General features: G+C 40.8%; 1 protein-coding gene across 1 annotated transcript in view; it reads right to left on the bottom strand.

The window, feature by feature from the left end:
• LOC126482269 (zinc finger and SCAN domain-containing protein 2-like) overlaps positions 1-22,671 on the bottom strand; it is a 182,670-nt gene that overhangs the window by 35,757 nt on the left and 124,242 nt on the right. The window contains exon 5 of the mRNA XM_050106250.1: positions 14,316-15,021. Coding sequence (XP_049962207.1) covers positions 14,316-15,021 — 706 coding nt within the window. The remainder of the gene's footprint in view (positions 1-14,315; positions 15,022-22,671) is intronic.

Genomic DNA, 22,671 nt, shown 5'->3' with positions numbered 1-22,671 from the left:
CAGCTACCGGGGGCAGACTCAACAGGTAATAACAACTCATAAGTGGGGGGTGTGATAGATGTGTGCTGCTGCTGTTAAGACACAAGGAACATATTGTTCAATAACTGACTACAAAGAATAAAACAACACGAATACTGCAGAAGAAATTCATTTTTAGAAATTTAATGTATATGGACTGCATTAATAATAATGTTTTAGTATTCTCTATATGACTGACTTTGTGGTATTCACTGTATGACTTTTCATTCTACTGTTAACTATACCAACCCTGATAACACTAGTCTCTGTTGCAGTTGATAAGATCATACATCCAGCTGACCACAAGTCTTCACCCTCTTTATTTTCACAAATGTCTACTACCACTGTCTATAGCGGACATATGTATATCTTTGGATTTGGCAATACCCTTACACCATTTAAAATTGAACACTTCATTCAAACTGTGTTGAAATGTAAAATTGTGCAATTCATAAAATGCAAAAATGTATTACCCTATGACCACAATATCATTAATCGGAAGCAATCAACTCATAAAAATACAATGCCTGACACAAAAGTGAAGCACTCAGAAGGCAGGGAGAAAACAAAATTAAACTTCATGGGTTGAGAGGGTATGTGATGTTATTTTAATGAAATGATACATAGTCAAATTTACAAAGAAGTTGGCAGCATAAGCCAACTTATCAGTTGACATTGTACAGTAACATTAGCTGGCGTGATTGCCGCAATACGAACTGAATCTGACAGGTCAGCTGTGGGCTGGTGTGAATGTCTATCGGGGTGACTGGCTGTCAGATGTACTGTGACAGGTGAGCTGAGAACAAGTAAAAGTGACTAGCAAGGCACAAGGCTCAGTGGTCATTATGGTTCTGCCAGGAAAAAAGAGAGGCATGTTTCAGAGGCATGGTCACTGGACAAGCTACACTGGAGGGGCCCCTGACTTGGAATATCACCACTAATATAATTTTAATGAAAGTATGAAAAATTCATTACTAGCACCTTAGAGAAAAACCAATGACAGCTTTGGAACCCTGGCAATGGGACAGCTCACTGAACATAAATCCATGTATGACGCTTTTTAGTCATTAACATTATTACCATTAATGTCGATAATAAATTGTGACAGCTGAACTGATCACAAAAGTCAAAGAGTTGTGATACACCAGATGAAAGATGATAAAGCCTGCAATATAATGAATAGATTATTTTTTTAATTAAAAAGATATACAAAATGTTATATACAATTGAGTTTATTTACACAGTGACATAACTATGGAATCCTCACAAACACACAAATGATCTTATCAGCATGCGTTTCCTTCTTTAATATTCCAATAACTCACATTCCGTATTTAATTACAGTTGTGATTTATAGAACAGGTCAAGTTAGTGTTTTGACTTGAGTGCTTGATGTTGCCATTTATGTGTCTGAGATTTGTTTGAAATTTTAAATAATTTATAACTGAGTTTATTATGAGGTTGTAAATAAATGCAAATATTTCAGTATGATTTATCGTAAGTATTTATACAACATTATTGTGAAAATTATGAATGGAATGGCAAATGGTGAAGAATCAGTCACACTTGTCTGCGAGGGTTGTCTGAAAGGTGTGATGTGTGTGTAGTGTTAAGTCATGCTTGTACTTACACTACCCACCCCTTCCAAAAGTGAAACAAACCCTCCCATTTACATTACATCTCACAAAAAGTATAAAATATTCTATAAAAACAGAAAATTATATACTACGATAATATAGCTGTTTAGTTATTCAGTTTATATTATACTTTTATACACATATAAAATCTTCTATTCAGTTCATGTCGCCTCGACATAACTATTCCTCAATAGTACCGTCATATTATACTGCCCACTCTCTTTATACATGGATGGCAGAAGAGACTGGCTGGTGAATCGCATTTATATTATATCTTACAAAGTGTAAAAAATTATGTGTTATGTAATGTTTCATACAAATTTCCATCTTCTATTAATCTAATAGATTAATAGAACAGCTTAGGCAAAACTAAGACCTAACTATACTCTGATACTGGGATTCAAGACGCTTGCTGACTAGAGCGGAGCATATGGGTGACTTAAATACTCAAGAGCTTCTTCTAACGCTACGTTGATGTCAGGATTTAACGCTAACTAGAGTGGAGCACATGGGTAACCTAAATACTCAAGAACTTCATCTAACTCTACGTTGACGGCGGGATTTAAGACCATTGCCGACTAGAGCAGAGCGTGCGATCGACTTACATCTAAATTGGGCACTAATTGTTATGGATGTAACTGCGGATATATCAAATCAGAATTCAACTGCATTTGGAGAGCATATTAGGAGACCACTAATAGATTCTTCAGTCCTGACTCAATATAACAACACAATTTATGCAGTTGATTACACAAATTGGACCAGAAGCATACGTAACCCCTTTGAGACCACGAATAGTGATACGATCTCTGATTGCTATTACTACAAGAACCGGTATGGCCTTGATAGGAGTGATTTGCAGCAGCCATTTCTTGTCAGTTAAGTAAAAATAAGATGGAGAAGCAATAGTACCATAAGATAGTATAAGGATGCTACTATAGTTTGAGATTTGAAGGGAATTCGATGCAGGAAAAGTGATTTCAGAAGGAACACCAAAACCAACTCAGGAGCCGGTGGTCGTCACTCTGCCCGTTCACACAGAATGTTAACGTCCCTGGCGGACAGATGTGACTCCACCCAGATCCCATGGATCTGACATTAAGCTCTCTCGATTGCTTACGGACCAATACTTCTCGTTAAATTTTCTGTGAAAGTCTCCCCACAATAAAACAATTACCATTCTACTAGGAAGCACTACATTAAGTAAAGTTATTTTATGTTCTAATCTGTTCTGGACAGGTTTGAATTCTTTCCACGAGTCGTCTACAACCTTGTTAGTATCATTAGGTTTGGAAATAGCAACAGTCACAACATTTCCGGAGATTATACTCTCGGTAAATGCTAAATATACAATTAGCTCAAAAGGTTCCGCCAGACTACTTACATTTATAATGTCAAGGTTGACCATTTTTTCTTTGAAATTTCTTTCCACGTCATCAACTCTAGTGCTGATACCTGCAATTTGCAATTGGACAATAGGGATCAGCTTATCCTGTCTTTCCACACTATCTTTCAAAGTAGCAGCCTTTGTTTTACTGCTTCAAATGTAACATTACACACACTCTGAAATGATACAAATTTTTCACTAAATCCAGACTCTATATTGTTACACTTGTCTTCAATGTCAAATTCTAATTTCTGGGTCAACTTCTGAAAGTGGTCATCCTGCTTTTGGCTCAGGTCAGTAAACATTTGGTTCATCTGGACAGTTAAGGAATTACTTAAATCATTCTTTAAATCTAATCGCAAATTCTCCACTTTATCATTTAATACATCAAACTTAGAATCTAAAGTTCCACCCTGTGTTTCTAGCTTTTCACTTAAAGTAGTATTTATTTCACTCCTCAAAGAGGCAATATGAGCAGTTGGAGTTACACTCTGTGCTTCTAACTTTTCGCTTAAAGAAGCAATTTGAGCAGTTGAAGTTACACTCTGTGCTTCTAACTTATCGTCTAATCTAGTTAGAGCTTTACTCTGGGCTTTAATTAAATTTACTAATTCAGACAAGTCAGGCCTTTCTTTAGCAATTCTCATAACCATGGCTGGTTCTGACGTCTCTCCAAGTGGTTGTATACTGTCCATGCTTCTATAGACTTTAGCTCTTGTGGGCATCTAATTTCAATTATACCCATTACACAGTAAAAGTTCACCCCACACACTTCTTACTAGATTAATAAGTTTTTTTCTTCCATGCTCACCCGGCGCAGAATTCTCGCTGCGTAGGTGAGTGACTGTGTAATCAGCGCCAGTGGACAGCACTGGCACCAGCAGCGTCAAATGTTGGTTTCAGCATCATCATCAACGAGCGGATGCGGAGTCGGCACCGGTGAGCAGCAACTGGTGCAATCAGTATCGGTGGCTGGTTACTGTGTCAGCGTCAGCGCGATGTATGTGTGTGAAGACTGCTTACGCTCCACACCCACTCTTCTTAGTCGAAAAATTGAGGTCTTCTCTCCAGTTTTCTTCACTATTACTTTCTCAAGTCTTTTACTGTGTTGCACTCACAACTTTCTTCCACTGCTTTATTGGAGTCAATACAACTATTTGAAACAGTTCTCGTATCTTGTTATGTCCAGTTGCTATGGCAACTCATATCTTCTTCCCATTTCTGTTGTAAAATTCCCGTTATCTTTGGGTCCTGTCACTTAGGTCGCCACTTTCTAATGTTCTCTGGACAACATCAAGAACCAGTGTGGTGCTGGGGTGCAAGATTCACACGTCTCTCAATTCAGTTAAGTTGCCCGTTATGTGTAGCAGATCCTCTTCTCTAGTTAATCCGCTACGTCAATCTCCCGACAGCTTCTTCTCCAAAGATATGTTGCTGGTTTCTATTCTTGCAATAATTTGTGTACTCGTAGAATACTTTTCAATTCAATCACAATATTTTTTCAACATTCATAAACAATAACTTCGGCAAGTTAACTCATTCTTCGAACATTAGAATCATTTACACTTCTTCAAAATAGCTTACATGTGTCTTGCTTCGATCATAATGGAGACATGAAAAAAATTTAAAAGTCTCTATTCTCATTCGAGTCCTACACATGAGTGTCCTTAGGAAACTACTTGCAACTGTCCACTAGTCTTTTTACAATCATCGCAGACATTAAAGAGCACAGAATACTACATAGACTTTTCTTGCTCTTCTTTGCCTGTACACAAAATTCTGTGGACTGTACAGCAAGCACTTGTCTGCAGCCGTTCGGCCACCGTGTCCATCGTTTTCCTTGTGGCTGTTCTTTTTTGAGGTGCACATACAAATAAACTATGCGCAGTCAGCTGATTCGTTTCTCCTACTCATATCTAAAACATCGGGTGTTCGAAATGGTGGAAGGGGGGGGTTGGGTTGTTTCGGGAAGGAGACCAGACAGCGAGGTCATCGGTCTCATCGGATTAGGGAAGGATGGGGAAGGAAGTCAGCCGTGCCCTTTCGGAGGAACCATCCCGGCATTTGCCTGGAGTGATTTAGGGAAATCACGGAAAACCTAAATCAGAATGGCCGGACGCGGGATTGAACCGTCATCCCGAATGTGAGTCCAGTGTCTAACCACTGCGCCACTTCGCTCGGTAAATGGTGGAAGGCCGAGTGATTCTAGAATTTCCTCGCATATGTTGTGCTTATGAAAACTAAAAGGGGTTTACATCAAAGTTAAAATCAATCTGTTTTGAGCAATATTATTATCCTTCGGGCCCAATCGACAGCTCCAAATGCAGTATATCTTTTATATAATTATTTTCTAATGCCTCACTGCTGGTATAAGATTTTGGTGCTAATGTTATTACACCATGTTACTGGGCTATAGAGAGATGGTGTATGGCCACCCTCTATCGATGATTGTGAGCCACACTCAAAGTTAATGGCCACACATTGTCCACACTCTGGTACAACATATTACTGCACCGTAATTTTTTGTATTAAAAGGGATACACGAAATAAGGAGTTGGAGCAAGAACCCCAAGGATAATCTCTTTGTTGGGTTGGTTAGTCCTGAATTGGACTGCATTTCCATTCTATTGTGAATTATTTCAGTGTTGTTTGTCCCAGTATTCAAGCCATAGTAGTGCGCAGTTAGCGTGGGGTCTGACGAGTGTCTTTATAGTGGGGCAGTGGCAAAAGTAGCAGCAGTAATACCTCAATCAGTGCACACATTACGCATAATAGCACATATTAGTCACAGCAGTAGCAGATGATTACTGCATGGTAACAGCAGTAGCAGATGATTACTACATGGTACATCACCAGTACAGCAGGCCATTAGGCAAAATCAGCAAGCAGCAGAGGCAGCGTCTTTATGGGATCACATGCAGGTGGCAGCACATGGGCCCCAGGCGGCAGATGCGGTGTCACATGCAGGCAGCTTCACATCGGCACTGGGCAGCAGAGACAGCAACTACACAGAGCATTACACGAGAGAGCAATGCGGTCCAAAATGGGGGCAATACTGCATTGGCACTGGACCAAACACTAAGCAGTGGAGGCTGCATAAGTCAGCAGGGTAATGTAAGTTAATTACAGTCAGCTGCTGCATTGTAAACTTGTTTTCTGATCATTAGCCATGGACATGAAAATACACGATTGTGGGACAGAGAGAACAGTGAGTGATATTAGTAGTGGTGGCATGCCAGACAGTAGGGAAGAAATAGGCTGGGTGCCAGGAAGAGTGGAAGGATCTGAATGCATTTTTGAAACATTGAGTAAGAAATTAGAAAAGACAAATTTACAAAAGGGGAGTATAAAATATGAGATAGTTGGAGACATAGATCAAAAAATGGAGAGTAAACTGGAGAACATAAAAATTGAAATAGCTGGAATGGAACCAAAGCTTGGTGATGAGACAAGTGCAGTGAGTGGAAAATCTGATCAGCTACATATTAAAACCTCCCCCCATGAACCATAGACCTTGCCATTGGTGGGGAGGCTTGTGTGCCTCAATGATACAGATAGCCGTACCGTAGGTGCAACCACAACGGAGGGGTATCTGTTGAGAGGCCCGAAAAACGTGTGGTTCCTGAAGAGGGGCAGCAGCCTTTTCAGTAGTTGCAGGGGCAACAGTCTGGATGATTGACTGATCTGGCCTTGTAACATTAACCAAAACGGCGTTGCTGTTGTGGTACTGCGAACGGCTGAAAGCAAGGGGAAACTACAGCCGTAATTTTTCCCGAGGGCATGCAGCTTCACTGTATGGTTAAATGATGATGGCGTCCTCTTGGGTAAAATATTCCGGAGGTAGAAGAAGGGATCGGTTGGTAGGACACGTCCTGAGGCATCAAGGGATCACAAATTTAGCATTGGAGGGCAGCGTGGAGGGTAAAAATCGTAGAGGGAGACCAAGAGATGAGTACACTAAGCAGATTCAGAAGGATGTAGGTTGCAGTAGGTACTGGGAGATGAAGGAGCTTGCACAGGATAGATTAGCATGGAGAGCTGCATCCAACCAGTCTCAGGACTGAAGACAACAACAACAACATATTAAATTCACTGAGATTACAAACAAAGTTGTAAATACTGTTAAAATGTATTAACAGAATCTTCCGTCGGTTCTTGGTAGAACAACATTATAATAATAAATGAAAAGCACCAGTTTGCTTTTGTTCTACAATATTATTTTTATTGCTAACCGATTTTTGGCTTACAAGGCCATCTTCAGGCATTTACTGCATCCTGTTAAAATGATTAAGAGAGTTAATCTCAGAGTTGATGAGGTTGAAAAGGGGTTGGTAGCCAAGGTGGAGATTGTGGAAGATCATCATGCGCCGGAACAATGAAGATGCAGAACACAAGAGCAGAGAAAGCGGTGAGGAAACAGCAGCCAATAGTGCACGGAATTGGACCGCACCGCACCAAGAGCGACACCTAGAAGAAGGGAATATAAATGCCGCTCCTGCTGGCCTCAGCCGCTCAGATCGGCACTGGATTGAGGGTGTTAGTTATCAGTGACATGTGTAAACTTGCGTGAACATTTCACACATCAAGGATTCTAAATTATGTTGCAAGTTGCCCCTCATTTGCGACTACTATTTGTAAAGCTCCGAAGTTAAAAATACTGTCCATTGCTTTCTAGAAATAAAACTACTAATGTTATTTGTTTGAATTGTTGTATAGCATTCCGAGAATGCTGCATCCTGTAGGCATCCTATTAGCAACGAGTGGGTAAGGCCCCATATAGGAATGGAAATAATAATCAAAGTAGGAATTGGATAGACAGGCAGCAGAAGAAAATGGGAATTATAATGAAAGAAGGGAGAATTTTTAACAGAGGAGAGAGGAAATAAGGCTAGGCCCAAGACAGGGTGCAAGTTTTCATGGCAAAGTGTCAGAAAACTAATGGGAGCTCTACTGAAGGTCCACAAGAGGACTAATGGAGATGCAAAGAACAGGACCAGACAGGATTACAATATCGAGGAGAACTGTAGTGAGGAAAAAAGAAGTGGCTATATGCAACATGGATGCAATAACAGGTAATGAAGAGCGTGGGAATGGTTTAATAACTACAGTAATTGGAACAGGAGGAACAATATCAATAATACATGCAATACTGATAAATGTAACAAAAATGATTCTAGCTATTATGTTGCGGAATTGGTTAACAAAAATAAAATGGTTGAACTGGAAGATAATGAAGAAAATAGTGAGGGTTTTGCTTCAATGAAGATTACTGAGAATTTTGAAACAGAGCCACTGGCTCTGCCAGATGTAGAAACAGGTACTGATGTGGATATGAAGGCAAACCAAATAATAATGAAATTATTGGTAATCAGGTAATGATGTGGACATGGAGATGAGTGAAGCAGTAGGTAATGATTACGGTCCAGAAAACATAGCACCTATTTCTGGCACAATTCATGCCCACATTCACCTTTTTTTTATCACATGCAGAAATTTAAAATGCTGCCACACTACACAACTGACTGTTACAAAAGGCATTGGCTGCAAATGTTTTGACTGGAATGTTTGCTTTTGCAAAAACTTCAACATGTTTTTCTTTTGATATAGCCTCTGTTTCCTTCGCTGGGCTGTATTTATGCTTTCCAAAACGATTTTCTGTTAAAAACCAACAGCATTTTCCCAGCGGTGAACTGAATGTATTCATAGCTGTGGGACCCATGCTTGACAAACACTACAAATAGAACTGACAAGGCATGTAGCGTAGAAGTAGAAATGTATGTACACTAACTCTATTATAATGTTCAGGGAAGAATTTCAGCACTATTAAAAATCTTATGGATTTTGTTTTCCAACCCCTATAGTGCAGAATGCAGGCACTATAGGCTATGGTGGCAGATGGCCACGAGCATAAACAAACTAGAATTTTGAACTCCAGAGAGGAGAGGAGCAGCGCGGGGAGACAAGCCCGATCTCTTCCTCTTCCAGAGCTACTGCAGAAATGACACAATGTCTCATATTGGAAGGGTCATAATCAAAATCATGATGAACCAGAATTAGTCACTGCACTTATTTCAAAAAAAGAAAAGAAAACAACAAGCAATGTACAACACAAAGCATTCACAGATGGCTATCACGCAATTGCTTGTTGAAATTAACTGTACATCACCATAAAACTAAGTAAATTAAACAGATATGCCCACAGCCAGATTAAAGAAAAAACAGTCTAGTTATGAATACCTGAGCATAAAATTACGTAATACTTCACCTTTACCGGTGCATCACGTCTCACTTAATGACTTTAAAACAAAAACTGAAAAATGGTTGAAAGAAAACGTTTTCTAAAATATTTCAGGATTTGAAAACTGTTCTAAGGATGACCTGAGATCCTAATTTATTTCTAATTGTAAACTATTTTGTATTTACCTTATTACCTCAATAGTTTATTTGATACTTCTGCATACTGTATTATTTTCTATGTACTGTAAAATTAAGAAATTGTTCTCTAGTGTTTATTTCATTTCCCTTGTATTATTATTTGTGCATGTGCTGTAAATATGTCAACAAAATGTATTTGTACAATATATAATGCTCTAAAAAAGATGGATCTAAAAAAATAAATAAAGTATTGATAACAAGTAGTTCAACCCCGACCTCTGGCAGTGTTAGAAGCAACCACATTTCATAACAACTGCCACCTAATTTGCCACATTAAAAGTGCCCGCATTATACCATCTTTTGAGCTTCAGCTAAAAAACAAACATTCGCATTTCTTTGTTATAAAATGCTAGGTCCCATAGCTGAGTACTATGCTGCATTCTGTGGCATGTAACTAAAAAAGACCATTCAACAGTCCACAGTTGGCATGACAGCAGATCACTGAGCACATTGATACCTCATTGCATTCATACACTTTTTATTTTGCAAACAGATTCTTACGCATGTCATCTTTCCAAATCGGTCTTCACCAGATGATGTACAATACCAGTACTGAAAAGCTGATTACCTTTTCAATATTTATATCCTGAAAATAAAAGTATTCCAGACTATCTCTGGTAGAATATGTCATCTGGATACATTCACTATGAAACAGCATCCATTAACTAATTTCACATTTTGAGGCAGAATTCATACCTATTTTGCATTTACTGCAAAATGCGAATTTTTCCAGTCCTTAGTAATGATGTATACATAAATGCTGTGACTATTCCAGTGGGTGCACCTGATACTATCATGTGTGGTAATAATGAATTAGTGAGTGAAGTTGAGGTCGACTGCCGTAATGAAAACTTTGTTGATTTTTGCCCTGAGGAAGAAGTTGAGACTTTTTATAGAAGGTAGACAGATGGTTCCAGATATGAATATCAATAATAACTGAATGGAAAAGAAGAAGCTGAGTATGATGTTAATAACTGGGTATCTTATGCTACAATCCATAAAGAATTAAATTTATAAGGAATGCGACAATTTAAAATTTAAAGTGGCACGGAAAACTGGAGAATTAAGGAGTGAACAGGATATAAGGGAAGTGATTAAGGATTGGTTTAAGGAAAGTCCGGACACTGGATATGGGGCATGTGTAAAAGTGTTTGTGTACTGGATATGGAGCACAGGGAAGAAATTGAAGCAGATCAAAAAAGCTCAATCAATTATTAAAAAAGTACTGTACTATTAGATTCTGGATCTAGCGTGTCAGATGTATCTGAATCATGCTGCCAACAGATAAGAAGCAGAGATTTGGTGGAGTTGATTCCAACTGAGGGATGCAGTAAGCCAATAAAGAGGGAAATTCTGTTAAATTTTAAGCTTGGGGATCAATGTTTTGAGACAGGTTGCCTTATGCTGCCTGGTCTTACTCAGAAAATTATTCTTAGAATGGATTTTCTTGATAAGTATGGTTGCACCGTAATTGTAAAAGGCAGAGTTCTGGTGTTTGATGATGGGGACTGCAGGAAGAGAGTAAGGTTCAAAAGAAAACTGAGATGTTGAGTGGGAGTACTTGTAATCAGCACAATAATTTATGTGTACCTCATGGCATGCCAACTTCTAGTCTAGCTCGTGATACCAACATGGATATACATTGTATAGCCCCACTTACTGTACAGAAGGAGGAGATTATGCAATGATGTAAACTTGGTATGTTGCTATTCCCTGTATTGCAAATTTTTGGATATAATTATGTTTGCTGTTATGTTAGTTACTGTATCATAGCTTTTTCAGTTCCACCTTTTGCAGATTCGAGGATGGCAACAAAAAATTGCAGAACAGTCATCTATACGAATAAATGATTTTAACTATCTTAGCAGATGAATACTTATTCAATGTTCACAAATTATTAATAACATGTTTAGGTTAGATGCATTATTTATGTGTGTATATGTTCTTAGTGATAATGCTCCCACTGACTGATTTACTGATCACAAAATTATTACATGAGTTTTGGTACAGTTAAATATCTATGGTAAAACTGGAATTATTTATCATTATGTGAATAGTAAAATATGGAGCTACTTGATATAGCACTTGACAGATAGGTGATACATGAAATTGCGGTATGTAGCATTACAAGCAGCTGGTTCAACTGCCACAAGATGGACTGAATCTGACAGCTCAATTCTGGGTTTGTGTGAATGTTTGTTGGGGCATCCACCTATCAGACAGACTGTGACAAGTGAGATGAGAACAAGTAAAAATAACTAGCAAGCCACATGGCCAAGCAGTCATTGCAGTTTTGCCCGGCTGAATAAGGGGGTGTGTTCCAGCAACATGGTCGTGGGATGAGCTAAGATGGAGAAGGTGACTATGACTTGAAATACCATCACGGATACAGTTTTAATTAAAATCATGCTAGAGAAAAACCAACAACACTATGGAACCAAGGCAATGGGGCAAGCTCACTGAACATAAATCCATGTATGAAGCTTTTTAGCTATTAACATTATTACCATTAATGTTTATAATAAACTGAAAGAACTGAATTGATCACAAAGTTCAGAGTTGTGATACACCAGATGAAAGAGGATAAATCCTGCAATATAATAAACAGATTTATTTTTTAATGAAACAGATATAAAAAATATTATAAACAATTTAGTTTATTTACGTAGCAACATAACTATGGAGTCCTTACAAAGACACAAATGATCTTATCAGCATGAGTTTCCTTCTTTAATATTTCAGTAACTTACGTTCTGTATTTATTTATAGTTGTGATTTATATAATAGGTCAAGTTACTGTTTTGAATCGAGTGTCTGATGTTGCCATTTTTCTTTTCTCCAATTGAATTCATGAAAGGAGAAAATATAAAAATGCAGTAAATGAAGCAGGCAAAAAGGAATACAAACGTCTCAAAAATGAGATCGACAGGAAGTGCAAAATGGCCAAGCGGGGATGGCTAGAGGAGAAATGTAAGGATGTAGAGGCTTATCTCACTAGGGGTAAGATAGACACTGCCTACAGGAAAATTAAAGAGACCTTTGGAGAGAAGAGAACCACTTGTATGAATATCAAGAGCTCAGATGGCAACCCAGTTCTAAGCAAAGAAGGGAAGGCAGAAAGGTGGAAGGAGTATATAGAGGGTTTATACAAGGGCGATGTACTTGAGGACAATATTATGGAAACGGAAGAGGATGTAGATGAAGACGAAATGGGAGATAAGATATTGCGTGAAGAGTTTGACAGAGCACTGAAAGACCTGAGTCGAAACAAGGCCCCGGGAGTAGACAACATTCCATTAGAACTACTGATGGCCTTGGGAGAGCCAGTCATGACAAAACTCTACCATCTGGTGGGCAAGATGTATGAGACAGGCGAAATACCCTCAGACTTCAAGAAGAATATAATAATTCCAATCCCAAAGAAAGCAGGTGTTGACAGATATGAAAATTACCGAACTATCAGTTTAATAAGTCACAGCTGCAAAATACTAACGCGAATTCTTTACGGACGAATGGAAAAACTGGTAGAAGCGGCCCTCGGGGATGATCAGTTTCTTTACCAATAACAAAGAATGGAATGGCTGCATAAACTGTCACAGGTTTGTTTGACCCACAGGACTGTGTTATACAAAGCTGAAAATCCTGAACTGGCAGATGCTTGAAGATGGAAGCCAACTATCCTATGAAATGCTAATTATAAAGTTTCAAGAACCAGTTTTAAGTGAGTAATCTAAGAATATACTACAACCCCTACATGTTACACCCACAATGACCAGAAAGAGAAGATCAACACACATGCAGAGGCATTTATAGTAGCCACTCTGATCACACTCTATGTGTGAATGTAGCAGGGAGAAACCCTAACGTGTGATACTATGGAAAGTCCCCACTGCCACATACTTCACAGTGATTTGCAGAGTATGGATGTAATTGTAGATGTAATTTTAATCATTCTCTTCATGATAATCCTTACTATAACAGTCTTACACAGAGACTGAAACAGAAATTTTTTGCTACAAGGTAAATGGAGCAATGGTTTTTATTGCATTCTGTGCCCTGATTCTAATGATCATTCCTGACTCTTCTGGTGTCATGTAAAAGTTCCCCTCACAAGAAAAAAAAGAGGCTCACCTGAACATATAATGTCTTCACCATCTTCCATTTAACAAGTATAACATGGAATGACGTTATCTGTTTTAACCGCACAGCTATGAGTATATAAAATAAAATAAAAAGTAGTTTAGCAATTGCTGGGGTCTAACAAGAATTATTTAGATTAGTAGTTAAAGATGTTAAGCACTAGACTACAGTGATGGTTCACACTTGGAGCAACAGAGTTTGAATGACAATGGACACACTACCTCTCAGCTATAAAAACAAAAACAAAAAAGTTGGTTCTTTTCATACTTGTCATTGTAATCTCATAAAACTCTCCTCGTTTCACAATAAATACACACTTGCATACTTTTACTTTTGCCTTGAAATGCTTCAAGGAATGCCTTGGTCGACTTACAGAATAAAATGACAATACTTACCTTCAGACGGTGACATTCCAGTAGTGCAAATGGATGTTGGGTCTCTCCCAACCTTGGATCTGTGTTATCTCTCTTTGGAGGGATATAACAGTTCTTGAAGCTACAAAAGTTTTCTCTACTTTGAAATATGCATATCGACAGTAATAGAATTTTGCATCCAAAAGATAAATACCAGAAAGCCATTCTATCTTCTAGATAAGTAATGTATATAATACAGTCCTTAAAAATAATTTTTGTGCTGAAAAAATATACAATAAGAGTGACATAATGGCAGAAACAAAACTTCATTAAAGATACACTGACCTCACACATGAATGGCTTTTCCCCAGTATGTATCCGCAAGTGAGTTGCAAGATAGGATTTACTGACAAAGAGTTTTCCACAAACACTACAGGGATGACGACGATTGTCAGTACCAGAATGAATACGCTGATGTGATTTACAGAGACCTTTTGTAACGAAGCGACGACCACATGTCTCACAAAGGTAAGGTTTCACCCCGAGGTGTCTATTTTGGTGATCTAAAAGGCTCTGACGCATCTTGAATCGCCGTCCACATGTACTGCAGGGGTATGGTTTTTCATCTGAATGAACTCGTTGATGCACAATCAAGTATGATTTGCACTGGAAGCCTTTCCCACAAGTGTCACAGCTGAACTCAAACTCTCCAGTATGGCGAGCTTCATGCTGAGCTAAACCAATTTTAGAGCGAAATGCTTTTGGGCATGAAGAGCAGCGGAATGGTCGTTCACCAGTGTGTCGTCGCATATGCTCACGAAGTTTGTAGTTGGTACGATATTCTTTGCCACACTCAGTACACACTTTTGGCTCCCACTTTTTGCGGGCTGCTGGTTGATCAGAAACTCCATCACCTCCAGATGCATCAGTCACTTCTGAACCACCACAACCACCTTCTCTGTGCTCTTCTAGTTCATCATGGCTTGGAAACACATCACCACAGGTTGTGCAGCGAACTTCAGTGCTTTTCACCTGAGAACTTGGTGGCCTTCTGCAAAAAGTAGAAACGTTTTGTTTATAATATAACAGAAAACATGTACACATGCAAACAAAATGTTTCACATCTTAGATGCCTTCACAGAAATGTAAAGGCCTACAAGAATATTACGGACTGGTACTGCACTGTACCTAATAAAGTAAAATGATCATATGGCATTGTTGGCCACAAAACTTCATCTGGAGTTATTCAGCCACGTGGTACAAATGTTTCTATTTGACACCACTTCAGCAACTTTCAAGTCTTTGTGATGAAGATGAGATAAAATGATTATGACAATGCATGCTTGTGTCTGTATATGTGTGGATGGATATGTGTGTGTGTGCAAGTGTATACCCGTCCTTTTTTCCCCCTAAGGTAAGTCTTTCCGCTCCCGGGATTGGAATGACTCCTTACCCTCTCCCTTAAAACCCACATCCTTTCGTCTTTCCCTCTCCTTCCCTCTTTCCTGACGAGCCAACCGTTGGTTGCGAAAGCTAGAATTTTGTGTGTATGTTTGTGTTTGTTTGTGTGTCTATCGACGTGCCAGCGCTTTCGTTTGGTAAGTCACATCATCTTTGTTTTTAGATATATTTTTTCCCATGTAATATATTAAAAGGAGTGGTTTTGTGGTGGCAGATTATGAAAATGAGGCTAACAATTGTCTGACGAAGAAGTATTGGTTCAAATGGCTCTGAGCACTATGGGACTCAACTGCTGAGGTCATTAGTCCCCTAGAACTTAAAACTAGTTAAACCTAACTAACCTAAGGACATCACAAACATCCATGCCCGAGGCAGGATTCGAACCTTGCGACCGTAGCGGTCTTGCGGTTCCAGACTGCAGCACCTTTAACCACACGGCCACTTCGGCCGGCGGAAGAAGTGTATATATCAAAAAACAAAGATGATGTGACTTACCAAACGAAAGCGCTGGCAGGTCGAAAGACACACAAACAAACGCAAACACACACACCAAATTCAAGCTTTCGCAACAAACTGTTGCCTCATCAGGAAAGAGGGAAGGAGAGGGTAAGGAGTCACTCCAATCCGAGGAGCGGAAAGACTTACCTTAGGGGGAAAAAAAGGACGGGTATACACTCGCACACACACACATATCCATCCACACATATACAGACACAAGCAGACATATTTAAAGACAAAGAGTTTGGGCAGAGATGTCAGTCGAGGCGGAAGTGCAGAGGCAAAGGTGTTGTTGAATGACAGGTGAGGTATGAGTGGCGGCAACTTGAAATTAGCGGAGATTGAGGCCTGGTGGGTAACGGGAAGAGAGGATATATTGAAGAGCAAGTTCCCATCTCCGGAGTTCGGATAGGTTGGTGTTGGTGGGAAGTATCCAGATAACCCGGACAGTGTAACACTGTGCCAAGATGTGCTGGCCGTGCACCAAAGCGTGCTTAGCCACAGGGTGATCCTCATTACCAACAAACACTGTCTGCCTGTGTCCATTCATGCAAATGGACAGTTTGTTGCTGGTCATTCCCACATAGAATGCATCACAGTGTAGGCAGGTCAGTTGGTAAATCACGTGGGTGCTTTCACACGTGGCTCTGCCTTTGATCGTGTACACCTTCCGGGTTACAGGACTGGAGTAGGTGGTGGTGGGAGGGTGCATGGGACAGGTTTTACACCGGGGGCGGTTACAAGGATAGGAGCCAGAGGGTAGGGAAGGTGGTTTGGGGATTTCATAGGGATGAACTAACAGGTTACGAAGGTTAGGTGGACGGCGGAAAGACACTCTTGGTGGAGAGGGGAGGATTTCATGAAGGATGGATCTCAATTCAGGGCAGGATTTGAGGAAGTCGTATCCCTGCTGGAGAGCAACATTCCGAGTCTGGTCCAGTCTCGGAAAGTATCCTGTCACAAGTGGGGCACTTCTGTGGTTCTTCTGTGGGAGGTTCTGGGTTTGAGGGCATGAGGAAGTGGCTCTGGTTATTTGCTTCTGTACCAGGTCGGGAGGGTAGTTACGGGATGCGAAAGCTGTTGTCAGGTTGTTGGTGTAATGGTTCAGGGATTCCGGACTGGAGCAGATTCGTTTGCCACAATAACCTAGGCTGTAGGGAAGAGACCATTTGATGTGGAATGGGTGGCAGCTGTCATAATGCAGGTACTGTTGCTTGTTGGTTGGTTTGATGTGGACGGACGTGTGAAGCTGGCCATTGGACAGATGGAGGTCAACGTCAAGGAAAGTGGTGTGGGATTTGGAGTAGGACCAGGTGAATCTGATGGAGCCAAAGGAGTTGAGGTTGGACAGGAAATTCTGGAGTTCTTCGTCACTGTTAGTCCAGATCATGAAGATGTCATCAATAAATCTGTACCAAACTTTGGGTTGGCAGGCCTGGGTAACCAAGAAGGCTTCCTCTAGGCGACCCATGAATAGGTTGGCGTACGAGGGGGCCATCCTGGTACCCATGGCTGTTCCCTTTAATTGTTGGTATGTCTGGCCTTCAAAAGTGAAGAAGTTGTGGGTCAGGATGAAGCTGGCTAAGGTAATGAGGAAAGAGGTTTTAGGTAGGGTGGCAGGTGATCGGCGTGAAAGGAAATGCTCCATTGCAGCGAGGCCCTGGACGTGCGGAATATTTGTGTATAAGGAAGTGGCATCGATGGTTACAAGGATGGTTTCCGGGGGTAACAGATTGGGTAAGGATTCCAGGCGTTCGAGAAAGTGGTTGATGTCTTTGATGAAGGATGGGAGACTGCATGTAATGGGTTGAAGGTGTTGATCTACGTAGGCAGAGATACGTTCTGTGGGGGCTTGGTAACCAGCTACAATGGGGCGGCCAGGATGATTGGGTTTGTGAATTTTAGGAAGAAGGTAGAAGGTAGGGGTGCGGGGTGTCGGTGGGGTCAGGAGGTTGATGGAGTCAGGTGAAAGGTTTTGCAGGGGGCCTAAGGTTCTGAGGATTCCTTGAAGCTCCGCCCGGACATCGGGAATGGGATTACGTTGGCAAACTTTGTATGTGGTGTTGTCTGAAAGCTGACGCAGTCCCTCAGCCACATACTCCCGACGATCAAGTACCACGGTCGTCGAACCCTTGTCCGCCGGAAGAATGACGATGGATCGGTCAGCCTTCAGATCATGGATAGCCTGGGCTTCAGCAGTGGTGATGTTGGGAGTACGATTAAGGTTTTTTAGGAATTGGATTGGGAGAGAGGTTTGGAGGAGAGGTTAACTTCTGAATTAGGGTGTTGTGGTTCCAGATTGTGTTGATTGGAATTTTGAGGTTTTGGGGGGAGTGGAGCTGTTAGTGGGAGATCGTGTAGATGGGAGAGACTGGGTCTGTGTGCAATGAGAGGAGGTTGAGGTTTGCTGGAAAGGTTGTGAAGGGTGAGTGAGTTGCCTTTCCGGAAGTGGGAAACCAGGAGATTGGATAGTTTTTTGAGGTGGAGGGTGGCATGCTGTTCTAATTTGCGATTGGTCTGTAGGAGGATGCTCTGAACAGCCGGCGTGGATGTGGGAGAGGAAAGATTGAGGACTTTTATTAAGGATAGGAGTTGACGGGTGTGTTCATTGGCTAAGTTGATGTGTAGATGAAGGATTAGGTGGGTGAGGGCAATGGATTGTTCAGTTTGGAACTGGTATAGGGACTGATGGAAGGAAGGGTTGCAGCCAGAGATGGGATCTTTTTAAGTGTGAGGCCTTTGGGGGTGATGCCAAATGTTAGACAAGCCTGAGAAAATAGAATATGGGAGCGTAATCTGGCTAGGGCGAAGGCATGTTTGCGGAGGGAATGTAAATAAAACTTAATGGGATAATTGTGGGGGTGTTGTGAGGGTGACATGGTATTAGAAGGAGGAAAGTGTACCATGAGGCTGAAATGAAAATGAAAATCAAAATATATGGGGAGAGATAAAGGTGAACTGGAAAGTAACTGGAGATCTGGTGCGAAAAAGGCGAAAAGGTGTTGGTTACAGCTGGGCTATGTTGGACTTGGGTTGGTAGACAACGATGTGCACAAAGGTTAGGTGGTTGTGTTGCCGCCAAAACACGTTAAAGGACGGAGAAATTCGGGAAAATTTCGAAAAAACTGCGTGTAATGTATTAAAAGGAGTGGTTTTGTGGTGGTAGAATATGGAAATGAGGCTAACAATTGTCTGACGAAGAAATAATGACGTTAAAACCTGTGGGAAGCGCCTAAAAATTATCAGTGATGTGGGAAAAACGGAAATGGAAATAAAGCGAAAGTTATTAGAAATAGCCAAAATGGTTGTTTAAAAGGTGAAAGGAACTGTTTGTGAACTAGAAACGGTTGATTTTATTGCAGTGGTAGTGTCGAAAGCGGCAAAAAATTTTTTTTGGTTATGGTTTGGAAGTGGGTTACGTATTATTGAGTATATATAGACGGGATAAAATTGTATAGCAGATTACGGTAAAAAGGAGAAGGTGAATACAAAGTGAAACTACTGGCAAAAACACAAAGATAAAATAAGATGACAGGAAAGATTTCGAAATGCAACAGTGACAACAACAAACGTAATTGTTGGGTTCAAATTAATGATATTAATATAATAGTGATGCCTACACTGTGATGCATTCTATGTGGGAATGACCAGCAACAAACTGTCCATTCGCATGAATGGACACAGGCAGACAGTGTTTGTTGGTAATGAGGATCACCCTGTGGCTAAACATGCCTTGGTGCACGGCCAGCACGTCTTGGCACAGTGTTACACTGTCCGGGTTATCTGGATACTTCCCACCAACATCAACCTATCCGAACTCCGGAGATGGGAACTTGCTCTTCAATATATCCTCTCTTCCCGTTACCCACCAGGCCTCAATCTCCGCTAATTTCAAGTTGCCGCCACTCATACCCCACCTGTCATTCAACAACATCTTTGCCTCTGCACTTCCGCCTCGACTGACATCTCTGCCCAAACTCTTTGTCTTTAAATATGTCTGCTTGTGTCTGTATATGTGTGGATGGATATGTGTGTGTGTGCGAGTGTATACCCGTCCTTTTTTCCCCCGAAGGTAAGTCTTTCCGCTCCCGGGATTGGAATGACTGCTTACCCTCTCGCTTAAAACCCATATCCTTTCGTCTTTCCCTCTCCTTCCCTCTTTCCTGATGAGGCAACAGTTTGTTGCGAAAGCTTGAATTTTGTGTGTATGTATACACCAAATGTCATAAGAATCAAACAAGTACTATACTGTCGCAGGTTTGAATCCTGCCTCGGGCATGGATGTGTGTGATGTCCTTAGGTTGGTTACGTTTACGTAGTTCTAAGTTCTAGGGGACTGATGACCTCAAATGTTAAGTCCCATAGTGCTCAGAGCCATTTGAACCATTTTTGAAATTATGACTGCCAAAAGTAAATATTCATTTTTTATATTTTAGTGTACTTATGACAATTGACAATTATATTTCAATATTTTCATGTAAATATGTTTCCTCCTTTGTTTTGTGTGGAGTTAACAGGGATCAAGGCAACACTGTATTGATTTTTTCACTTTAAGTGGATCTTTGCTGTGCCAGACAAATTGATATATTAGCTGAATATCCTTTGTTTTTAATGTGAAAATGGCAAATAAAATAAACACTGTAATGTGATGTACAGTAAAAGTTCCTGTTCGTGTATCTGTCAAACATATGTCTGTCGAAAGGTAGAGTTCGTGAATGTTATAGTGACACTAATCTGTAGATGACAGCAATTGTCCATAATGAGATGATGAATAACCAGGAATTCCCAATGAATTATTCAGAATAACACATTCTGAAACATTGTATTCTTTTTTTCTTAAGAAATTTATTTCATTTACAACTGAAAGTAGTCTGCGGGTATTTCAAGATAAAGCACAAATAAAATGCACATTTGCATGATTGAAATTTTAGCATTTTGATAGAGTGGCAGTTGACTTTAGTGAAAAGAACATTCTGAGAAGATTTCCATCATCTACATTTAAACAATGGAAAGTCCAGGATGGAAAAACAACAATATTATGGAAAGAATAGCTTGCTACTCACACATAAGGGAGAACCTGAGCTATAGACAAGTACAATGAAACAAATAAGTGCTTTGCTTGTAAGCTAGCAATCAAGGTACTCCTTTTGATGTAGACACAAGTGAATATGTGCAAGCACACTTTTAAGCTTGAAGAGGAAGTCCTTCTTCTGAAGTAGAACACACACACACACACACACACACACACACACACACACACACACACACACACAGAGACACACACACACACACAAAGAGAGGGAGGGAGGGGGAGGGAGGGAGGGAGGGAGAGGGAGAGGGAGAGGGAGACAGAGAGAGAGTCACATACACAGTCAACTGTCTCCAGCATGTGCTGCACCCCAACTATATCTGCATCTGAGATCTGAGCAGCAAGCTTCTGGAATAGTTGGTGAGGATATAAAGGAGACTTCTGGCATGTAGGGGGAGGGATAGCAAGTAAGGCTGGGGGAATATGATGTGTGATGTGCTGCCTGTAGGAACATGCAGTAATGTGGCACAGACAGGATAGGGCCGCTGGGTGCATATCGGAAGGTTGTGCTGTGGCAGGGGTGGGGGGTGGGAGTGGGAGGGGGGGTGTAGAAAGATAAAAGATTAACCAGTGCTTTGTTTTGGCTGGGCAGGAGGGGTGTGTATTGCTGGAGTGAGGGCTGGTAGGGTAACCCCCTAGCCTCAAACTTTGCTAGTCTCTGTCCTCCACTTACCCATGCCCTTCCCTGCTCCCACCTCAGCCCTACACACACACTCCTTCTACCCAGCCCATGAACCTTGTAGTTTCTATCCTTTTACCCCCCCCCCCCCCCCCCCCCCAGTACCAAGTACAGCCTTCTGATAGTCCACCTAGAAACCCACCCTGTCCCCACCACATCCCTGCACATTCCCACAGGCAGCACTGCATCTTCTCCCATCCCTGCTCTGCTATCCCTATCCCTCTTCCTCCCCACCCCACCCCATGCCTCCTCCTTACCACCATCAACCACCCGAGCAGATTGCTTCTCACGTCAGATGCAGGCAAAGTCGGACCCCAGAGCCCAGTGACAGTGGCCATGTGTATGTGAGTTGTGCTTGTGGCTGTGGTTGTGTGTGTGTGTGTGTGTGTGTGTGTGTGTGTGTGTGTGTGTGTGTGTGTTTTCTACTTCATAAGAAGAATTTCAATCAACATTTTATAAATAAACATTTTAGTTGTCTTTTTCATTGTTCCTCTCTGCGACTCAACACCCCTCTATGTGGTGAGTAGCAATATATCCTTTCAATAACAGACAAAGGAAACTCCAGGTAGGAAGTTCAATAATCTAAGAAAAACAGATCGCTACTTACTGTAAAGATGACATGTTAAGTTGTATTGGCATGCTGGCCTGAGCTGCCGGAGATGGTAGTCATTGGTACGTCAGGTGTGCTTGCTTGTGAGAATGAATAGTGCGTTTTTCTGTTTTTCTGATGAAGGCTGTGGCTGAAAGCTTATGTGTAAGTGTATTTTAATTGTGCCTGTCTGCAATTCAATGTGTCATCTTTATAGTATGTAGCATTCTATCTTTCCCTAAATTGATGATATCCTTTCAATAATTTATATTTAGTAACGCAAACAACCCTGCACAAAATGAAGAACAAAAGTAATTTACCAAATACCTGTGATTATTTATGCCTGAGATTAATTGTTTTGTGTTCTCAATTTTTCTGTGAATTA

This window comes from Schistocerca serialis, chromosome 5 (genome assembly GCF_023864345.2).
Source record: "Schistocerca serialis cubense isolate TAMUIC-IGC-003099 chromosome 5, iqSchSeri2.2, whole genome shotgun sequence".
In the NCBI taxonomy this organism is placed as follows: Eukaryota; Metazoa; Arthropoda; class Insecta; order Orthoptera; family Acrididae; genus Schistocerca; species Schistocerca serialis.
This window is presented reverse-complemented; position numbering and strand designations above follow the sequence as displayed.